The sequence below is a fragment of the Bombina bombina genome, chromosome 4 (assembly GCF_027579735.1).
Source record: "Bombina bombina isolate aBomBom1 chromosome 4, aBomBom1.pri, whole genome shotgun sequence".
Classification (NCBI taxonomy): Eukaryota; Metazoa; Chordata; class Amphibia; order Anura; family Bombinatoridae; genus Bombina; species Bombina bombina.
Genome location: NC_069502.1, coordinates 795,078,524 through 795,096,672, shown reverse-complemented (window position 1 = coordinate 795,096,672; position 18,149 = coordinate 795,078,524). Strand labels below are relative to the sequence as shown.

Here is an 18,149-nt window from a genome sequence, read left to right as displayed (position 1 = left end):
AGCTGCTCTAACCTTATCACCTAACCACCCCCCATATAGGTATGGAAGGTGGTTAGGTGATTAAGGCCTACTAAAGTTTAACCAACCACAATCACCTAATCAACCCCAATATAGGTGATTAAGGCCTACTAAAGTCTAACCAACACTAATCATCTAATCAACCCCCATATACGTATGGGGAGTGGTTAGGTGATTATTCCCTAAACCGCCACCTCCCAATGCAAACTACAACTACACCTAACCCCCCTCTAAACCCCCTAAGTTACCCCCTAAGTTACAGAAAATAAAAAAGATTGTATCAAAAATAAAAAGCCCACCATTTATACCTAACACTAACTTATATGCCCCATAAAAAATTAAACCCACACAAAACAAAACTAAAACCAACACTAAATTTTTAAATATAATAACCCTTAAAAGTGAATGCAGCTCTTTTGCATTGAAATAAATTACACCCCCTCTACAATACAAGTAAACCCCCACTCCCAAAATAATAAAGGCTACCTTCAAAACTATCCAAAAAATTAACATTTTTTAAATAACAAATTATATTCTTTAAACCCAAAGTTTAAACTCACCATCTGAAAATCAAGCTCCTCTTGACCCGATGTTGGGACCCCTTCATCCAGGGTCTAGACGCTGGGGGCCCACCATTGCAGAGGCAGACTTCCAGGTGGCCTCTTCCACTACCTCTGCACTGTAATCTTCATCTGTGCAGATGACCCATCCTCGCAGTGGTGGAGGCGGACTCCAGGCGGCCACCTCTGCTCCACAATCTTCATCCACACTGGGGCCCTGTTCATTCAGGGGCACATCTTCTCAGAGGCAGACTTCAAAGCGGCCTTTTCCACCTTCGCTCTGTGTCTCCTATCTTCAATTCTTTAGCTCTCTTCCTAGTGCCTCCCTCTTCATGTGGTCGCTGCCACACACTGAATTTCAGGATGCATGGAACTCCTTTATATATTTTTAATCGGCCTATAGCAAGAAACTATTATATTTTAAATTCTAATCATCCAATAGAAAATAATGTTATTATTCTATTGGATGATAAGAATTTAAAATAAGAAGAGAAGGAAAATAAGAACATATTCCACATAAAGAGTGAATTTATAAATATTGGGGCCAAATTGAATACCTTTTATCTTGGGATTATTTCTGATATGAGCCGCTAAGACTTCCATAGTTAGTACAAAGAGAAGTGAAGACAATGGGCAGCCTTGTCTGGTGCTGTTATGTCTATGAGAACCACCAAAAATGATGCCATTAGCTTTAACTTTTCCTTGAGAATTCTAGCCCTGATTTTATTATATTCAGTAAAGTATATTTTTTCTAAGGTATAGGGCTTTCTTTTGAGCTTCTCTATATAGTAGGAGATTAAGATAATTTTTTTGCTGATGTTAATTGGAGCAAAGAATGTCGTTCAATGGATTATTTCTGGGGGTTTTCTGTTTTAATTTCTTATTTTCCTGCTATAATTACAGAGCGTCTAGAGAAAAACTTGGGCACTGGGCTATTAAACATGAAGGAAGAGGATGAGACAGATGACATGAATAGTCATCAGACTGAAATACATTGGTCCCTCCCTACCGGTGAGCAGTAATACGTGAGATTCTGCCAGGGCTGTGAACACAGTTACTTACTGCTGTCCCTTGTAGTTTACTCTCTGGTTTATAAGTGCAGATACAAAAAATGAGTTTAACCCTTGTTAGTTCATCTTGTATTTTTATACTGAAATATAGCGTAGCCCAGTAAAGAGAATACAGAGAAAGTACCACAGTGTGTATGTCTGGAAAATACAGAAACAGTTGTATGGTAAAGTTGTTTTAAAAACTAGATCATGGGATATAAGAACTAAGTATCCTTTGTTTGTATAGATGAAGATAACGCTGATATAGTGAAGGTTGAGATAACAGAAGATTTGTGTGTGCCGCATCAGCTGGAAGCAACAGATGAGGAAAGCAGTGACAGCATCAGCCCTGGTAAGTTGCATGTGTGTTGTGTATGAGGGACATGGGTTATAGATCAGTGTGCACGTGTGTTGTGTCTGAGGCACACAGGTTACAGGTGATTGCAAATGTGTTGTGTCTGAGGGGTGTGGGTTGCAGGTGAGTGAACACATATGTCTGAGGCACAAACGTATGTTACAGGCCAATGTGCACATGTGGTGTGTCTGAGGGATGTGGGTTAAAGGCAAGTGTGCAAACGTGTCTAAGACAAACAGGTTACAAGTGATTGTGCACGCATTCTGTGTCAGAGGCACAAAGGTTACATGAGATATTAGAGACATAAGCGAAACATAGCATAACAAGTGTATTTGGTGCTATTGTCTGAGAAATACACAAACTGTTTTATGCTAAAGTGATAAAAACTCAATCTGCTTTATTTGTACAGATGACGATAACGCTGATACAGAGAAAGGTGAGATAGCAGAAGATCTGTATACGTGTGATCAGGTGAAGACTGAGGAGGATGAAGTTCCTATAAATACGGATACAGGTGATTAGTACATATTTAATAAACTGACATTTTGTTTCATGTAAATAAGTTATATTTGTTCAGATGGTTACACAGCAGACACAGGTTAGTGAGTAGCTCAGGTTTATATAATTTTGTCTCATGTAAATAACAGTTATATTTATCAGACGGTTACACAACAGACACAGGTTAGTGAGTAGCTCAGGTTTATATCATTTTGTCTCATGTAAATAACAGTTATATTTATCAAATGGTTACACAGCAGACACAGGTTAGTGAGTAGCTCAGGTTTAAGTGATTTTTGCCTTTTAAATAGAAAACACACAGACAGTTAAAGTAAGTATGTAGAGAAATGTTCATCTGTAATATGCAGTTTATAAGGAAGAGGCGTATTTTATATTTCTTTCATATAGTTGATGAGAGTCTACGACCTGTTGGGTTATACATTCCTACGTGGGAGAGGCAAAGTTTACAAACTCCAAAAGCTTATAAAACCCCTTCCACCTCACTCATACCTTAGTTTTTACTTTGCCTCCATTTGAGATGGTTGAAGTAAGATGATGTGCTTGATTTCTTCAGTGAAAGGCGCTTCAGAGCATATTGAAGCCCAGTTCCCCTCAGCGTACAGTGTTTTTTAGAGGGATGTGATTGGATTACTACCTTATAATACTATGTTTTTGCCTCATTTACTATAAGATATGGCGTAAATATGTTCATTGGTGTGAATCCAAGGGATACTCTTGGAGTAGAGTCAGAATTCCTAGAATTTTATCCTTTCTACAGGAAGGTTTGGAGAAGGGTTTGTCTGTCAGTACTCTGAAGGGTCAGATGTCTGCTCTATCTATTTTGCCGCACAAGCGTCTGGCGGACGTGCCAGGTGTGCAATCTTTTGCCAGGCTTTGGTCAGAATGAGGCCTGTGTTTAAATCTGTTGCTCCACCTTGGAGCCTTAACCTTGTTCTTAAAGTTTTGCAACAAATTAAGTTGTTATCTTGGAAGGTTTTGTTTCTTACTGCTATCTCTTCTGCTCAGAGAGTTTCAGAAATCTCAGCTTTGCAGTGAGATTCGCCTTATCTCATATTTCATGCAGATAAGGCAGTTCTTCGTACCAAGTTTGTTTTTCTTCCTAAGGTGTTGCAGATAGAAATATTAATCAGGAAATTGTTGTTCCTTCGCTCTGTCCTAATCCTTCTTCTCATAAGGAACGTTTGTTGCACAACCTAGATGTTGTGTTGGCTCTTAAATTCTATTCGCAGGCGACTAAGGACTTTCACCAGTCTTCTGCATTATTTTTTGTTTTTCTGGAAAACGCAAAGGTCAGAAAGCTACTGCTACTTCTTTCTCTCTGGTTGAGAAGTATTATTCGTTTGCTGTCCAGCAGTCTCATACGCCAGCCTCCTAAGAAAATCACAGCTCATTCCACTAGGGCTGTTTCTTCTTCTTGGGCTTTCAAAAATGAGGCTTCTGTGGAACAGATTTGCAAGGCTGCAACTTGGTCCTCTTTGCATACCTTTTCCAAATTTTATAAATGTGATACTTTTGCCTCGGCTGAGGCTTCTTTTGGGAGAAAGGTTCTTCAAGCGGTGGTGCTTTCTGTTTAGGTTCCCTGTCTTGTCCCTCCCTAATAATCTGTGTCCTCTGGCTTGGGTATTGATTCCCAACAGTAATTGATGATTCCGTGGACTCACCATATCTTAGGAAAGATAACAAAATTTATGCTTACCTGATAAATTTCTTTGTTTCCGGATATGGTGAGTCTACGACCCCGCACTTTTTTTCTAAGACAGTTTTTTTTGTCTAAACCTTAGGCACCACTACACCTTGTGTTATTCCATTTCTCCATTTCCTTTGGTCGAATGACTGGGGATTGTGGGAAGGGGAGTGATACTTAACGTGCTCTTTGCCTCCTCCTGCTGACCAGGAGTGATATTCCCAACAGTAATTGATGATTCCGTGGACTCACCATATCTGGAAAGAAAGACATTTATCAGGTAAGCATACATTTTTTTTCCTCCAGAATATCGAATTGGATTCAAAATAAGACCTACAACAGGAAGGTTTTTTCTAAGCTATATTCCAAAACATCCAATAAACACTCAAGCTTTTCTTCAATCTGTCTCAGATCTGAAAGATATGGGAGTAATTGTCCCATTTCCTTTGCAGGAACAGGGGATGGGAATTTATTGTACCAAAGAAGGAAAACTGTTTCAGACCAATTCTGGATCTGAAAACTCTAAATAAATTTGTAAGAATACCAACTTTCAAAATGGAAATTATCAGGACTATTCTTCATTTTATTCAACAAGGTCACTTTATGTCCATAATAGATTTACAGGATGCTTACCTTCACATCACTATTCACCCAGAACATTACAAGTTTCTGAGGTTTTCCTTTATGTAAAAGCATTATCAGTTTGTTGCTTTTTGTTTGGTCTAGCTACAGCTCCAATAATATTTACCAAGGTTCTAAATGCCCTTTTATCTGTAATCAGAATTTAGGGGATTGCAGTATTTTGTTACCTCAACGACATCTTGGTACTTGTTCAATCTTCTACAGCAGAATTTCACACAAACTGTTGTTTTTTTCAAAGACATAGCTGGAGGATCAATTTACCAAAGAGTTTCTTGATTCATCAGACAACAGTCACCTTTTTAGGTTTCCAGATATATTCAGTGACCATGACTTTTCCCTGAGAAAATTAATGTCAGCTTGTCTGAACCTTCAATCTCTCTCATTCCCTTCAGTGGCTCTGTGTATGGAATTAATATACCTCATGATTGCAGCTTAGAACACAACTCCATTTGCTCAATTTCATATGACCTCTTCAGCTTTGTATGCTGCACAAATGGTGCAAGGATTATACTTGGATATCCCAAGTGATATTCTTAGATCCCAGCACACACCTTTCTCTGACTTGGTGGCTGAATCACAAGTCTATTACTCAGGGGGCTACTACCTGGTCTGTGATCACCGCAGATGCAAGTCTTTTAGTTTGGTGAGCTGTCTGGGGATCTCTGACAGCACAAGGAGATTTGGAATCCTTGGGAGGCGAGGTTACCAATCAATGTTTTGGGACTACATGCACTCTTAAGGGAGCCTTATCTCTGTTTTCAGACAGCCAATGTTACAGCAGTAGCTTATGTCAATCATTAAGGGGGAACTTGCAGTTCCCTAGCCATGATAGAAGTATCTTGAATCCTCTCTTGGGCAGAAACCAATTCCTGCCACATCATTGCAATTCACATCCTCAGGCAGAGGTGTAGGATGCTCTATTAGTTCCCTGGTATTTCCAGCCTGCTTATATATTTCCCACTCTGATCGTACTCTACAGAGTGATTTCCAAAATAAAGATAGAACGGTAATTTTTAATCCTAATAGCCCCAGTGTGGCCACACAGGATTTGGTATGCGGACCTGGTCTGAGTGTCCAGTTGCCCACCATGGCCTCTTCTTCTAAGGACAGACCATCTGTCTCAAGGTCCCTTATTCCATCTAGATCTAAAGACTCTACACTTGATGGCATGTAAATTGAACGCTTAGTTCTCAATTGTAGAGGAATCTCTGACTGTGATTAACATTCTGATTCAGGCCTACAAGCCTGTTTCTAGGAAAACTTACATTTCATAGAGTATCAAGCATGATTATTCCTGGCATTCTTTTAGAATTCCTATGATTCTTCAGTTTTTGCAGAATAGTTTAGATAAAGGTTTATCTGACAATTCTTTGAAAGGACAAATATCTGCTCTTTACTGTATTATTTCATAGGAAGATCGCTAACCTTCATGATGTTCAATGTTTTGTTTAGGCTTTAATATGGATTAAACCTGTTATTAGGACGATTTCTCCTCTTTGGAGTCTTAACCTAGTATTAAAAGTTTTACAGGCACCTCCTTTTGAGCCTATGCATACATTGTTTCTTTTGGCCATCTCTTCTGCTAGAAGAGTTTCTAAATTGCTCTCTTGTGAGTCTCCTTATTTGGTATTCCATCAAGATACAGCTGTTTTGCAGACTACGTTTACATTTTTACCTAAAGTTATTTCCTCACACAACAATAAAAGGGAAATTGTTGTTCCCTCCTTGTGTCCTGATCCATAAAAATGTTACTGAAAGATCTTTGCATTCTTTGGATGTTGTAAGTGCATTGAAATATTTACGTTAATTATTCTAAGGATTTCAGACAGACTTCTAGTCTGTTTGTTCTTTTTCTGGTCCTAAGAAAGGCCAGGAGCCCTCTGCTTTTTCTTTAGCATCTTGGTTGAAACTTTTGATTAGCAAAGCTTATATTGAGGTGGGTCAGACTCTGCCAAAGAGAATTACAGCTAATTCTACTAGATTGGTTTCCACATCTTGGGCTTTCAAGAATGAGACTTCGGTTGAAGACTTCAGCGGAAAAAAAATGTTTTTATTTTAATCCCGCCATTTATTGTTACTCATTGACTTCCACATCTTGGGTATTGTATCCTATACGTAACAGGTTGTGGACTCTTGCCGCCTATATGAAAGAAAACATTATTTATGTCTTACCTGATAAATTAATTTCTTTCATGGTGTTGATTTTTGTTTAAGCAATTCTTTTTTTCCTGCTCCTTATTTTGTCTTTTACTTCTTCTAAACACATCACAACTTGGCTATACATCAAACTAAGGTATGAGTGAGGAGGTAGGAGTTTTATAGGCTTTTGGAGTTTGGGAAACCTTGCCTCCTCTAGGTAGGAATGCATATTCCATGCATAACAGATCTTGAACTCTCGCCACCATGAAAGAAATTTTCTTTTTTTTCTTTCAAACAAGCTTTATTGAAACAAAGATTTCAGGTGTACAATAAAAAGAAACAGTATTTTTCACCAGCAGTCTGACGTTGACAATGCTTACATTTTTAGACAATTCTCATATTCAGGTGCTAGATAAAATAAGAGAGACAACAAAATCTCAGACAGGGTGTGCAGTATACATCCAAATTCGCAAATTACTTGTTGAAGCTTGTTTTTTTTTGCTTTGTTGACATTTCTTTCATGTAATTGGCAAGAGTCCATGAGCTAGTGACGTATGGGATATACAATCCTACCAGGAGGGGCAAAGTTTCCCAAACCTCAAAATGCCTATAAATACAGCCCTCACCACACCCACAATTCAGTTTTACAAACTTTGCCTCCTATGGAGGTGGTGAAGTAAGTTTGTGCTAAGATTTCTACGTTGATATGCGCTTCTCAGCATTTTTGAAGCCCGATTCCTCTCAGAGTACAGTGAATGTCAGAGGGATTTGAAGGGAGTATCACCTATTGAATGCAATGGTTTTCCTCACGGGATCTATTTTATAGGTTTCTTTGTTATCGGTCGTAGAGATTCATCTCCTACCTCCCTTTTCAGATCGACAATATACTCTCATATTCCATTACCTCTACTGATAACCGTTTCAGTACTGGTTTGGCTATCTGCTATATGTGGATGGGTGTCTTTTGGTAAGTATATTTTAATTACTTAAAACACTCTCAGCTATGGTTTGGCACTTTATGTATTTATATAAAGTTCTAAATATATGTATTGTACTTTATATTTGCCATGATTCAGGTTTTCAGTATATTTCCTTTTGCAGACTGTGTCAGTTTCATATCTGGGAAATGCTTTTTTATGAAAATGTATTTCTTACCAGGGGTATAGTCTCTTTTTCAAATATTTTCATTATTAAAGACCCCATTCCTACTTGCCTCTTGCCTTTTTCTATGTCAGAGGGCTATGCTGTTTGCATTTTTCCCATTCCTGAAACTGCCATATAAGGAAATTGATAATTTTGCTTTATATGTTGTTTTTTTCTCTTACATTTGCAAGATGTCTCAATCTGATCCTGTCTCAGAATTCACTGTTGGATCCCTGCTGCCTGATAACAGTTCTACCAAAGCTAAGTGCATTTGTTGTAAACTTGTGGAGATTATACCTCCAGCTGTGGTTTGTAATAGTTTTCATGATAAACTTTTACATGCAGAAAATGTATCCATCAGTAGTAGTTCATTACCTGTTGCTGTTCCCTCAACATCTAATGCACAAGATATACCTGTAAATTTAAAATAATTTATTTCTGATTCTATTCAGAAGGCTTTGTCTGCCATTCCGCCTTCTATTAAACGTAAAAGGTTCTCATAGAGTTGATGAATTTTCAAATGACTGGCAACATACTGATTTATCCTTCTCTGATGAGGATCTATCTGATTCAGAAGATCCTGCCTCAGATATTGACACTGACAAATCTTCTTTTCTTTCATGTAATTAGCAAGAGTCCATGAGCTAGTGACGTATGGGATATACATTCCTACCAGGAGGGGCAAAGTTTCCCAAACCTCAAAATGCCTACAAATACACCCCTCACCACACCCACAAATCAGTTTTACAAACTTTGCCTCCTATGGAGGTGGTGAAGTAAGTTTGTGGTAGATTCTACGTTGATATGCGCTCCGCAGCAGGTTGGAGCCCGGTTTTCCTCTCAGCGTGCAGTGAATGTCAGAGGGATGTGAGGAGAGTATTGCCTATTTGAATTCAATGATCTCCTTCTACGGGGTCTATTTCATAGGTTCTCTGTTATCGGTCGTAGAGATTCATCTCTTGCCTCCCTTTTCAGATCGACGATATACTCTTATATATATATATATATATACCATTACCTCTGCTGATTTTCGTTTCAGTACTGGTTTGGCTTTCTACAAACATGTAGATGAGTGTCCTGGGGTAAGTAAGTCTTATTTTCTGTGACACTCTAAGCTATGGTTGGGCACTTTTCTTTCATGTAATTAGCAAGAGTCCATGAGCTAGTGACGTATGGGATATACATTCCTACCAGGAGGGGCAAAGTTTCCCAAACCTCAAAATGCCTATAAATACACCCCTCACCACACCCACAATTCAGTTTTACAAACTTTGCCTCCGATGGAGGTGGTGAAGTAAGTTTGTGCTAGATTCTACGTTGATATGCGCTCCGCAGCAAGTTGGAGCCCGGTTTTCCTCTCAGCGTGCAGTGAATGTCAGAGGGATGTGAGGAGAGTATTGCCTATTTGAATGCAGTGATCTCCTTCTACGGGGTCTATTTCATAGGTTCTCTGTTATCGGTCGTAGAGATTCATCTCTTACCTCCCTTTTCAGATCGACGATATACTCTTATATATACCATTACCTCTGCTGATTCTCGTTTCAGTACTGGTTTGGCTTTCTACAAACATGTAGATGAGTGTCCTGGGGTAAGTAAATCTTATTTTCTGTGACACTCTAAGCTATGGTTGGGCACTTTGTTTATAAAGTTCTAAATATATGTATTCAAACATTTATTTGCCTTGACTCAGAATGTTCAACATTCCTTATTTTTCAGACAGTCAGTTTCATATTTGGGATAATGCACTTCAATTAATCATTTTTTTCTTACCTTCAAAAATTTGACTCTTTTTTCCCTGTGGGCTGTTAGGCTTGCGGGGGCTGAAAATGCTTCATTTTATTGCGTCATTCTTGGCGCGGACTTTTTTGGCGCAAAAAATTATTTTCCGTTTCCGTCGTCATACGTGTCGCCGGAAGTTGCGTCATTTTTTGACGTTATTTTGCGCCAAAGATGTCGGCGTTCCGGATGTGGCGTCATTTTTGGCGCCAAAAGCATTTAGGCGCCAAATAATGTGGGCGTCTGATTTGGCGCTAAAAAAATATGGGCGTCGCTTTTGTCTCCACATTATTTCAGTCTCTTTTTTTCATTGCTTCTGGTTGCTAGAAGCTTGTTCTTTGGCATTTTTTCCCATTCCTGAAACTGTCATTTAAGGAATTTGATCAATTTTGCTTTATATGTTGTTTTTTCTCTTACATATTGCAAGATGTCTCACGTTGCATCTGAGTCAGAAGATACTACAGGAAAATCGCTGTCTAGTGCTGGATCTACCAAAGCTAAGTGTATCTGCTGTAAACTTTTGGTAGCTATTCCTCCGGCTGTTGTTTGTATTAATTGTCATGACAAACTTGTTAATGCAGATAATATTTCCTTTAGTAAAGTACCATTGCCTGTTGCAGTTCCTTCAACATCTAAGGTGCAGAATGTTCCTGATAACATAAGAGATTTTGTTTCTGAATCCATAAAGAAGGCTATGTCTGTTATTTCTCCTTCTAGTAAACGTAAAAAATCTTTTAAAACTTCTCTCCCTACAGATGAATTTTTAAATGAACATCATCATTCTGATTCTGATGACTCTTCTGGTTCAGAGGATTCTGTCTCAGAGATTGATGCTGATAAATCTTCATATTTATTTAAAATGGAATTTATTCGTTCTTTACTTAAAGAAGTACTAATTGCTTTAGAAATAGAGGATTCTGGTCCTCTTGATACTAATTCTAAACGTTTAGATAAGGTATTTAAATCTCCTGTGGTTATTCCAGAAGTTTTTCCTGTTCCTAATGCTATTTCTGCAGTAATTTCCAAAGAATGGGATAAATTGGGTAATTCATTTACTCCTTCTAAACGTTTTAAGCAATTATATCCTGTGCCGTCTGACAGATTAGAATTTTGGGACAAAATCCCTAAAGTTGATGGGGCTATTTCTACCCTTGCTAAACGTACTACTATTCCTACGTCAGATGGTACTTCGTTTAAGGATCCTTTAGATAGGAAAATTGAATCCTTTCTAAGAAAAGCTTATCTGTGTTCAGGTAATCTTCTTAGACCTGCTATATCATTGGCTGATGTTGCTGCAGCTTCAACTTTTTGGTTGGAAACTTTAGCGCAACAAGTAACAGATCATGATTCTCATAATATTATTCTTCTTCTTCAGCATGCTAATAATTTTATCTGTGATGCCATTTTTGATATTATCAGAGTTGATGTCAGGTTTATGTCTCTAGCTATTTTAGCTAGAAGAGCTTTATGGCTTAAGACTTGGAATGCTGATATGGCTTCTAAATCAACTCTACTTTCCATTTCTTTCCAGGGTAACAAATTATTTGGTTCTCAGTTGGATTCTATTATCTCAACTGTTACTGGTGGGAAAGGAACTTTTTTACCACAGGATAAAAAATCTAAGGGTAAAAACAGGGCTAATAATCGTTTTCGTTTCAACAAAGAACAAAAGCCTAATCCTTCATTCTCAGGAGCAGTTTCAGTTTGGAAACCATCTCCGGTCTGGAATAAATCCAAGCCTGCTAGAAAGGCAAAGCCTGCTTCTAAGTCCACATGAAGGTGCGGCCCTCATTCCAGCTCAGCTGGTAGGGGGCAGGTTACGTTTTTTCAAAGAAATTTGGATCAATTCTGTTCACAATCTTTGGATTCAGAACATTGTTTCAGAAGGGTACAGAATTGGTTTCAAGATGAGACCTCCTGCAAAGAGATTTTTTCTTTCCCGTGTCCCAGTAAATCCAGTGAAAGCTCAAGCATTTCTGAATTGTGTTTCAGATCTAGAGTTGGCTGGAGTAATTATGCCAGTTCCAGTTCCGGAACAGGGGATGGGGTTTTATTCAAATCTCTTCATTGTACCAAAGAAGGAGAATTCCTTCAGACCAGTTCTGGATCTAAAAATATTGAATCGTTATGTAAGGATACCAACGTTCAAGATGGTAACTGTAAGGACTATCTTGCCTTTTGTTCAGCAAGGGCATTATATGTCCACAATAGATTTACAGGATGCATATCTGCATATTCCGATTCATCCAGATCATTATCAGTTCCTGAGATTCTCTTTTCTGGACAAGCATTACCAGTTTGTGGCTCTGCCGTTTGGCCTAGCTACAGCTCCAAGAATTTTCACAAAGGTTCTCGGTGCCCTTCTGTCTGTAATCAGAGAACAGGGTATTGTGGTATTTCCTTATTTGGACGATATCTTGGTACTTGCTCAGTCTTTACATTTAGCAGAATCTCATACGAATCGACTTGTGTTGTTTCGTCAAGATCATGGTTGGAGGATCAATTTACCAAAAAGTTCATTGATTCCTCAGACAAGGGTAACTTTTCTGGGTTTCCAGATAGATTCAGTGTCCATGACTCTGTCTTTAACAGACAAGAGACGTCTAAAATTGATTTCAGCTTGTCGAAACCTTCAGTCACAATCATTCCCTTCGGTAGCCTTATGCATGGAAATTCTAGGTCTTATGACTGCTGCATCGGACGCGATCCCCTTTGCTCGTTTTCACATGCGACCTCTTCAGCTCTGTATGCTGAATCAATGGTGCAAGGATTACACAAAGATATCTCAATTAATATCTTTAAAACCGATTGTTCGACACTCTCTAACATGGTGGACAGATCACCATCGTTTAATTCAGGGGGCTTCTTTTGTGCTTCCGACCTGGACTGTAATTTCAACAGATGCAAGTCTCACAGGTTGGGGAGCTGTGTGGGGATCTCTGACGGCACAAGGAGTTTGGGAATCTCAGGAGGTGAGATTACCGATCAATATTTTGGAACTCCGTGCAATTTTCAGAGCTCTTCAGTTTTGGCCTCTTCTGAAGAGAGAATCGTTCATTTGTTTTCAGACAGACAATGTCACAACTGTGGCATACATCAATCATCAAGGAGGGACTCTCAGTCCTCTGGCTATGAAAGAAGTATCTCGAATTCTGGTTTGGGCGGAATCCAGCTCCTGTCTAATCTCTGCGGTTCATATCCCAGGTATAGACAATTGGGAAGCGGATTATCTCAGTCGCCAAACGTTGCATCCGGGCGAATGGTCTCTTCACCCAGAGGTATTTCTTCAGATTGTTCAAATGTGGGAACTTCCAGAAATAGATCTGATGGCGTCTCATCTAAACAAGAAACTTCCCAGGTATCTGTCCAGATCCCGGGATCCTCAGGCGGAGGCAGTGGATGCATTATCACTTCCTTGGAAGTATCATCCTGCTTATATCTTTCCGCCTCTAGTTCTTCTTCCAAGAGTAATCTCCAAGATTCTGAAGGAATGCTCGTTTGTTCTGCTGGTAGCTCCGGCATGGCCTCACAGGTTTTGGTATGCGGATCTTGTCCGGATGGCCTCTTGCCAACCGTGGACTCTTCCGTTACGACCAGACCTTCTGTCACAAGGTCCTTTTTTCCATCAGGATCTGAAATCCTTAAATTTAAAGGTATGGAGATTGAACGCTTGATTCTTGGTCAAAGAGGTTTCTCTGACTCTGTGATTAATACTATGTTACAGGCTCGTAAATCTGTATCTAGAGAGATATATTATAGAGTCTGGAAGACTTATATTTCTTGGTGTCTTTCTCATCATTTTTCTTGGCATTCTTTTAGAATACCGAGAATTTTACAGTTTCTTCAGGATGGTTTAGATAAGGGTTTGTCCGCAAGTTCCTTGAAAGGTCAAATCTCTGCTCTTTCTGTTCTTTTTCACAGAAAGATTGCTATTCTTCCTGATATTCATTGTTTTGTACAAGCTTTGGTTCATATTAAACCTGTCATTAAGTCAATTTCTCCTCCTTGGAGTTTGAATTTGGTTCTGGGAGCTCTTCAAGCTCCTCCGTTTGAACCTATGCATTCATTGGACATTAAATTACTTTCTTGGAAAGTTTTGTTCCTTTTGGCCATCTCTTCTGCCAGAAGAGTTTCTGAATTATCTGCTCTTTCTTGTGAGTCTCCTTTTCTGATTTTTCATCAGGATAAGGCGGTGTTGCGAACTTCTTTTGAATTTTTACCTAAAGTTGTGAATTCCAACAACATTAGTAGAGAAATTGTGGTTCCTTCATTATGTCCTAATCCTAAGAATTCTAAGGAGAAATCGTTGCATTCTTTGGATGTTGTTAGAGCTTTGAAATATTATGTTGAAGCTACTAAGTCTTTCCGAAAGACTTCTAGTCTATTTGTTATTTTTTCCGGTGCTAGAAAAGGCCAGAAAGCTTCTGCCATTTCTTTGGCATCTTGGTTGAAATCTTTAATTCATCTTGCCTATGTTGAGTCGGGTAAAACTCCGCCTCAGAGGATTACAGCTCATTCTACTAGGTCAGTTTCTACTTCCTGGGCCTTTAGGAATGAAGCTTCGGTTGATCAGATTTGCAAAGCAGCAACTTGGTCCTCTTTGCATACTTTTACTAAATTCTACCATTTTGATGTATTTTCTTCTTCTGAAGCAGTTTTTGGTAGAAAAGTACTTCAGGCAGCGGTTTCAGTTTGAATCTTCTGCTTTTGTTTTTCATTAAACTTTATTTTGGGTGTGGATTATTTCTCCAACATAGGTGTGTCCGGTCCACGGCGTCATCCTTACTTGTGGGATATTCTCTTCCCCAACAGGAAATGGCAAAGAGCCCAGCAAAGCTGGTCACATGATCCCTCCTAGGCTCCGCCTACCCCAGTCATTCTCTTTGCCGTTGTACAGGCAACATCTCCACGGAGATGGCTTAGAGTTTTTTAGTGTTTAACTGTAGTTTTTATTATTCAATCAAGAGTTTGTTATTTTAAAATAGTGCTGGTATGTACTATTTACTCAGAAACAGAAAAGAGATGAAGATTTCTGTTTGTATGAGGAAAATGATTTTAGCAACCGTTACTAAAATCCATGGCTGTTCCACACAGGACTGTTGAGAGCAATTAACTTCAGTTGGGGGAACAGTGAGCAGTCTCTTGCTGCTTGAGGTATGACACATTCTAACAAGACGATGTAATGCTGGAAGCTGTCATTTTCCCTATGGGATCCGGTAAGCCATGTTTATTAAGATAGTAAATAAGGGCTTCACAAGGGCTTATTAAGACTGTAGACTTTTTCTGGGCTAAATCGATTCATTATTAACACATATTTAGCCTTGAGGAATCATTTAATCTGGGTATTTTGATAAGATTATATCGGCAGGCACTGTTTTAGACACCTTATTCTTTAGGGGCTTTCCCAAATCATAGGCAGAGCCTCATTTTCGCGCCGGTGTTGCGCACTTGTTTTTGAGAGGCATGACATGCAGTCGCATGTGTGAGGAGCTCTGATACATAGAAAAGACTTTCTGAAGGCGTCATTTGGTATCGTATTCCCCTTTGGGCTTGGTTGGGTCTCAGCAAAGCAGATACCAGGGACTGTAAAGGGGTTAAAGTTAAAAACGGCTCCGGTTCCGTTATTTTAAGGGTTAAAGCTTCCAAATTTGGTGTGCAATACTTTTAAGGCTTTAAGACACTGTGGTGAAATTTTGGTGAATTTTGAACAATTCCTTCATATTTTTTCGCAATTGCAGTAATAAAGTGTGTTCAGTTTAAAATTTAAAGTGACAGTAACGGTTTTATTTTAAAACGTTTTTTTGTACTTTGTTATCAAGTTTATGCCTGTTTAACATGTCTGAACTACCAGATAGACTGTGTTCTGAATGTGGGGAAGCCAGAGTTCCTTCTCATTTAAATAAATGTGATTTATGTGACAATGACAATGATGCCCAAGATGATTCCTCAAGTGAGGGGAGTAAGCATGGTACTGCATCATTCCCTCCTTCGTCTACACGAGTCTTGCCCACTCAGGAGGCCCCTAGTACATCTAGCGCGCCAATACTCCTTACTATGCAACAATTAACGGCTGTAATGGATAATTCTGTCAAAAACATTTTAGCCAAAATGCACACTTATCAGCGTAAGCGCGACTGCTCTGTTTTAGATACTGAAGAGCATGACGACGCTGATAATAATGGTTCTGAAGGGCCCCTAAACCAGTCTGATGGGGCCAGGGAGGTGTTGTCTGAGGGAGAAATTACTGATTCAGGGAACATTTCTCAACAAGCTGAACCTGATGTGATTACGTTTAAATTTAAGTTGGAACATCTCCGCATTCTGCTTAAGGAGGTATTATCCACTCTGGATGATTGTGACAAGTTGGTCATCCCAGAGAAACTATGTAAAATGGACAAGTTCCTAGAGGTCCCGGGGCTCCCAGAAGCTTTTCCTATACCCAAGCGGGTGGCGGACATTGTAAATAAAGAATGGGAAAGGCCCGGTATTCCTTTCGTCCCTCCCCCCATATTTAAAAAATTGTTTCCTATGGTCGACCCCAGAAAGGACTTATGGCAGACAGTCCCCAAGGTCGAGGGAGCGGTTTCCACTTTAAACAAACGCACCACTATACCCATAGAAGATAGTTGTGCTTTCAAAGATCCTATGGATAAAAAATTAGAAGGTTTACTTAAAAAGATGTTTGTTCAGCAGGGTTACCTTCTACAACCAATTTCATGCATTGTCCCTGTCGCTACAGCCGCGTGTTTCTGGTTCGATGAGCTGGTAAAGGCGGTCGATAGTGATTCTCCTCCTTATGAGGAGATTATGGACAGAATCAATGCTCTCAAATTGGCTAATTCTTTCACCTTAGACGCCACTTTGCAATTGGCTAGGTTAGCGGCTAAGAATTCTGGGTTTGCTATTGTGGCGCGCAGAGCGCTTTGGTTGAAATCTTGGTCAGCTGATGCGTCTTCCAAGAACAAGCTACTTAACATTCCTTTCAAGGGGAAAACGCTGTTTGGCCCTGACTTGAAAGAGATTATCTCTGATATCACTGGGGGTAAGGGCCACGCCCTTCCTCAGGATCGGCCTTTCAAGGCCAAAAATAAACCTAATTTTCGTCCCTTTCGTAGAAACGGACCAGCCCAAAGTGCTACGTCCTCTAAGCAAGAGGGTAATACTTCTCAAGCCAAGCCAGCTTGGAGACCAATGCAAGGCTGGAACAAGGGAAAGCAGGCCAAGAAACCTGCCACTGCTACCAAGACAGCATGAAATGTTGGCCCCCGATCCGGGACCGGATCTGGTGGGGGGCAGACTCTCTCTCTTCGCTCAGGCTTGGGCAAGAGATGTTCTGGATCCTTGGGCGCTAGAAATAGTCTCCCAAGGTTATTTTCTGGAGTTCAAGGGGCTTCCCCCAAGGGGGAGGTTCCACAGGTCTCAGTTGTCTTCAGACCACATAAAAAGACAGGCATTCTTACATTGTGTAGAAGACCTGTTAAAAATGGGAGTGATTCATCCTGTTCCATTAGGAGAACAAGGGATGGGGTTCTACTCCAATCTGTTCATAGTTCCCAAAAAAGAGGGAACGTTCAGACCAATCTTAGATCTCAAGATCTTAAACAAGTTTCTCAAGGTTCCATCGTTCAAGATGGAAACCATTCGAACAATTCTTCCTTCCATCCAGGAAGGTCAATTCATGACCACGGTGGATTTAAAGGATGCGTATCTACATATTCCTATCCACAAGGAACATCATCGGTTCCTAAGGTTCGCATTCCTGGACAAGCATTACCAGTTCGTGGCGTTTCCTTTCGGATTAGCCACTGCTCCAAGGATTTTCACAAAGGTACTAGGGTCCCTTCTAGCTGTGCTAAGACCAAGGGGCATTGCCGTAGTACCTTACTTGGACGACATTCTGATTCAAGCGTCGTCCCTTCCTCAAGCAAAGGCTCACACGGACATTGTCCTGGCCTTTCTCAGATCTCACGGATGGAAAGTGAACGTGGAAAAGAGTTCTCTATCTCCGTCAACAAGGGTTCCCTTCTTGGGAACAATAATAGACTCCTTAGAAATGAGGATTTTTCTGACAGAAGCCAGAAAAACAAAACTTCTAGACTCTTGTCGGATACTTCATTCCGTTCCTCTTCCTTCCATAGCGCAGTGCATGGAAGTGATAGGTTTGATGGTAGCGGCAATGGACATAGTTCCTTTTGCGCGCATTCATCTAAGACCATTACAACTGTGCATGCTCAGTCAGTGGAATGGGGACTATACAGACTTGT

The 18,149-nt window shown here is 39.8% G+C and overlaps 1 protein-coding gene across 1 annotated transcript in view; it reads left to right on the top strand.

Annotated features, from left to right (window-relative positions):
• Window positions 1-18,149, top strand: part of LOC128657000 (zinc finger protein 391-like) — a 132,036-nt gene that overhangs the window by 67,558 nt on the left and 46,329 nt on the right. The window contains exons 4-6 of the mRNA XM_053711215.1: window positions 1,482-1,589; window positions 1,875-1,979; window positions 2,392-2,496. Coding sequence (XP_053567190.1) covers window positions 1,482-1,589; window positions 1,875-1,979; window positions 2,392-2,496 — 318 coding nt within the window. The remainder of the gene's footprint in view (window positions 1-1,481; window positions 1,590-1,874; window positions 1,980-2,391; window positions 2,497-18,149) is intronic.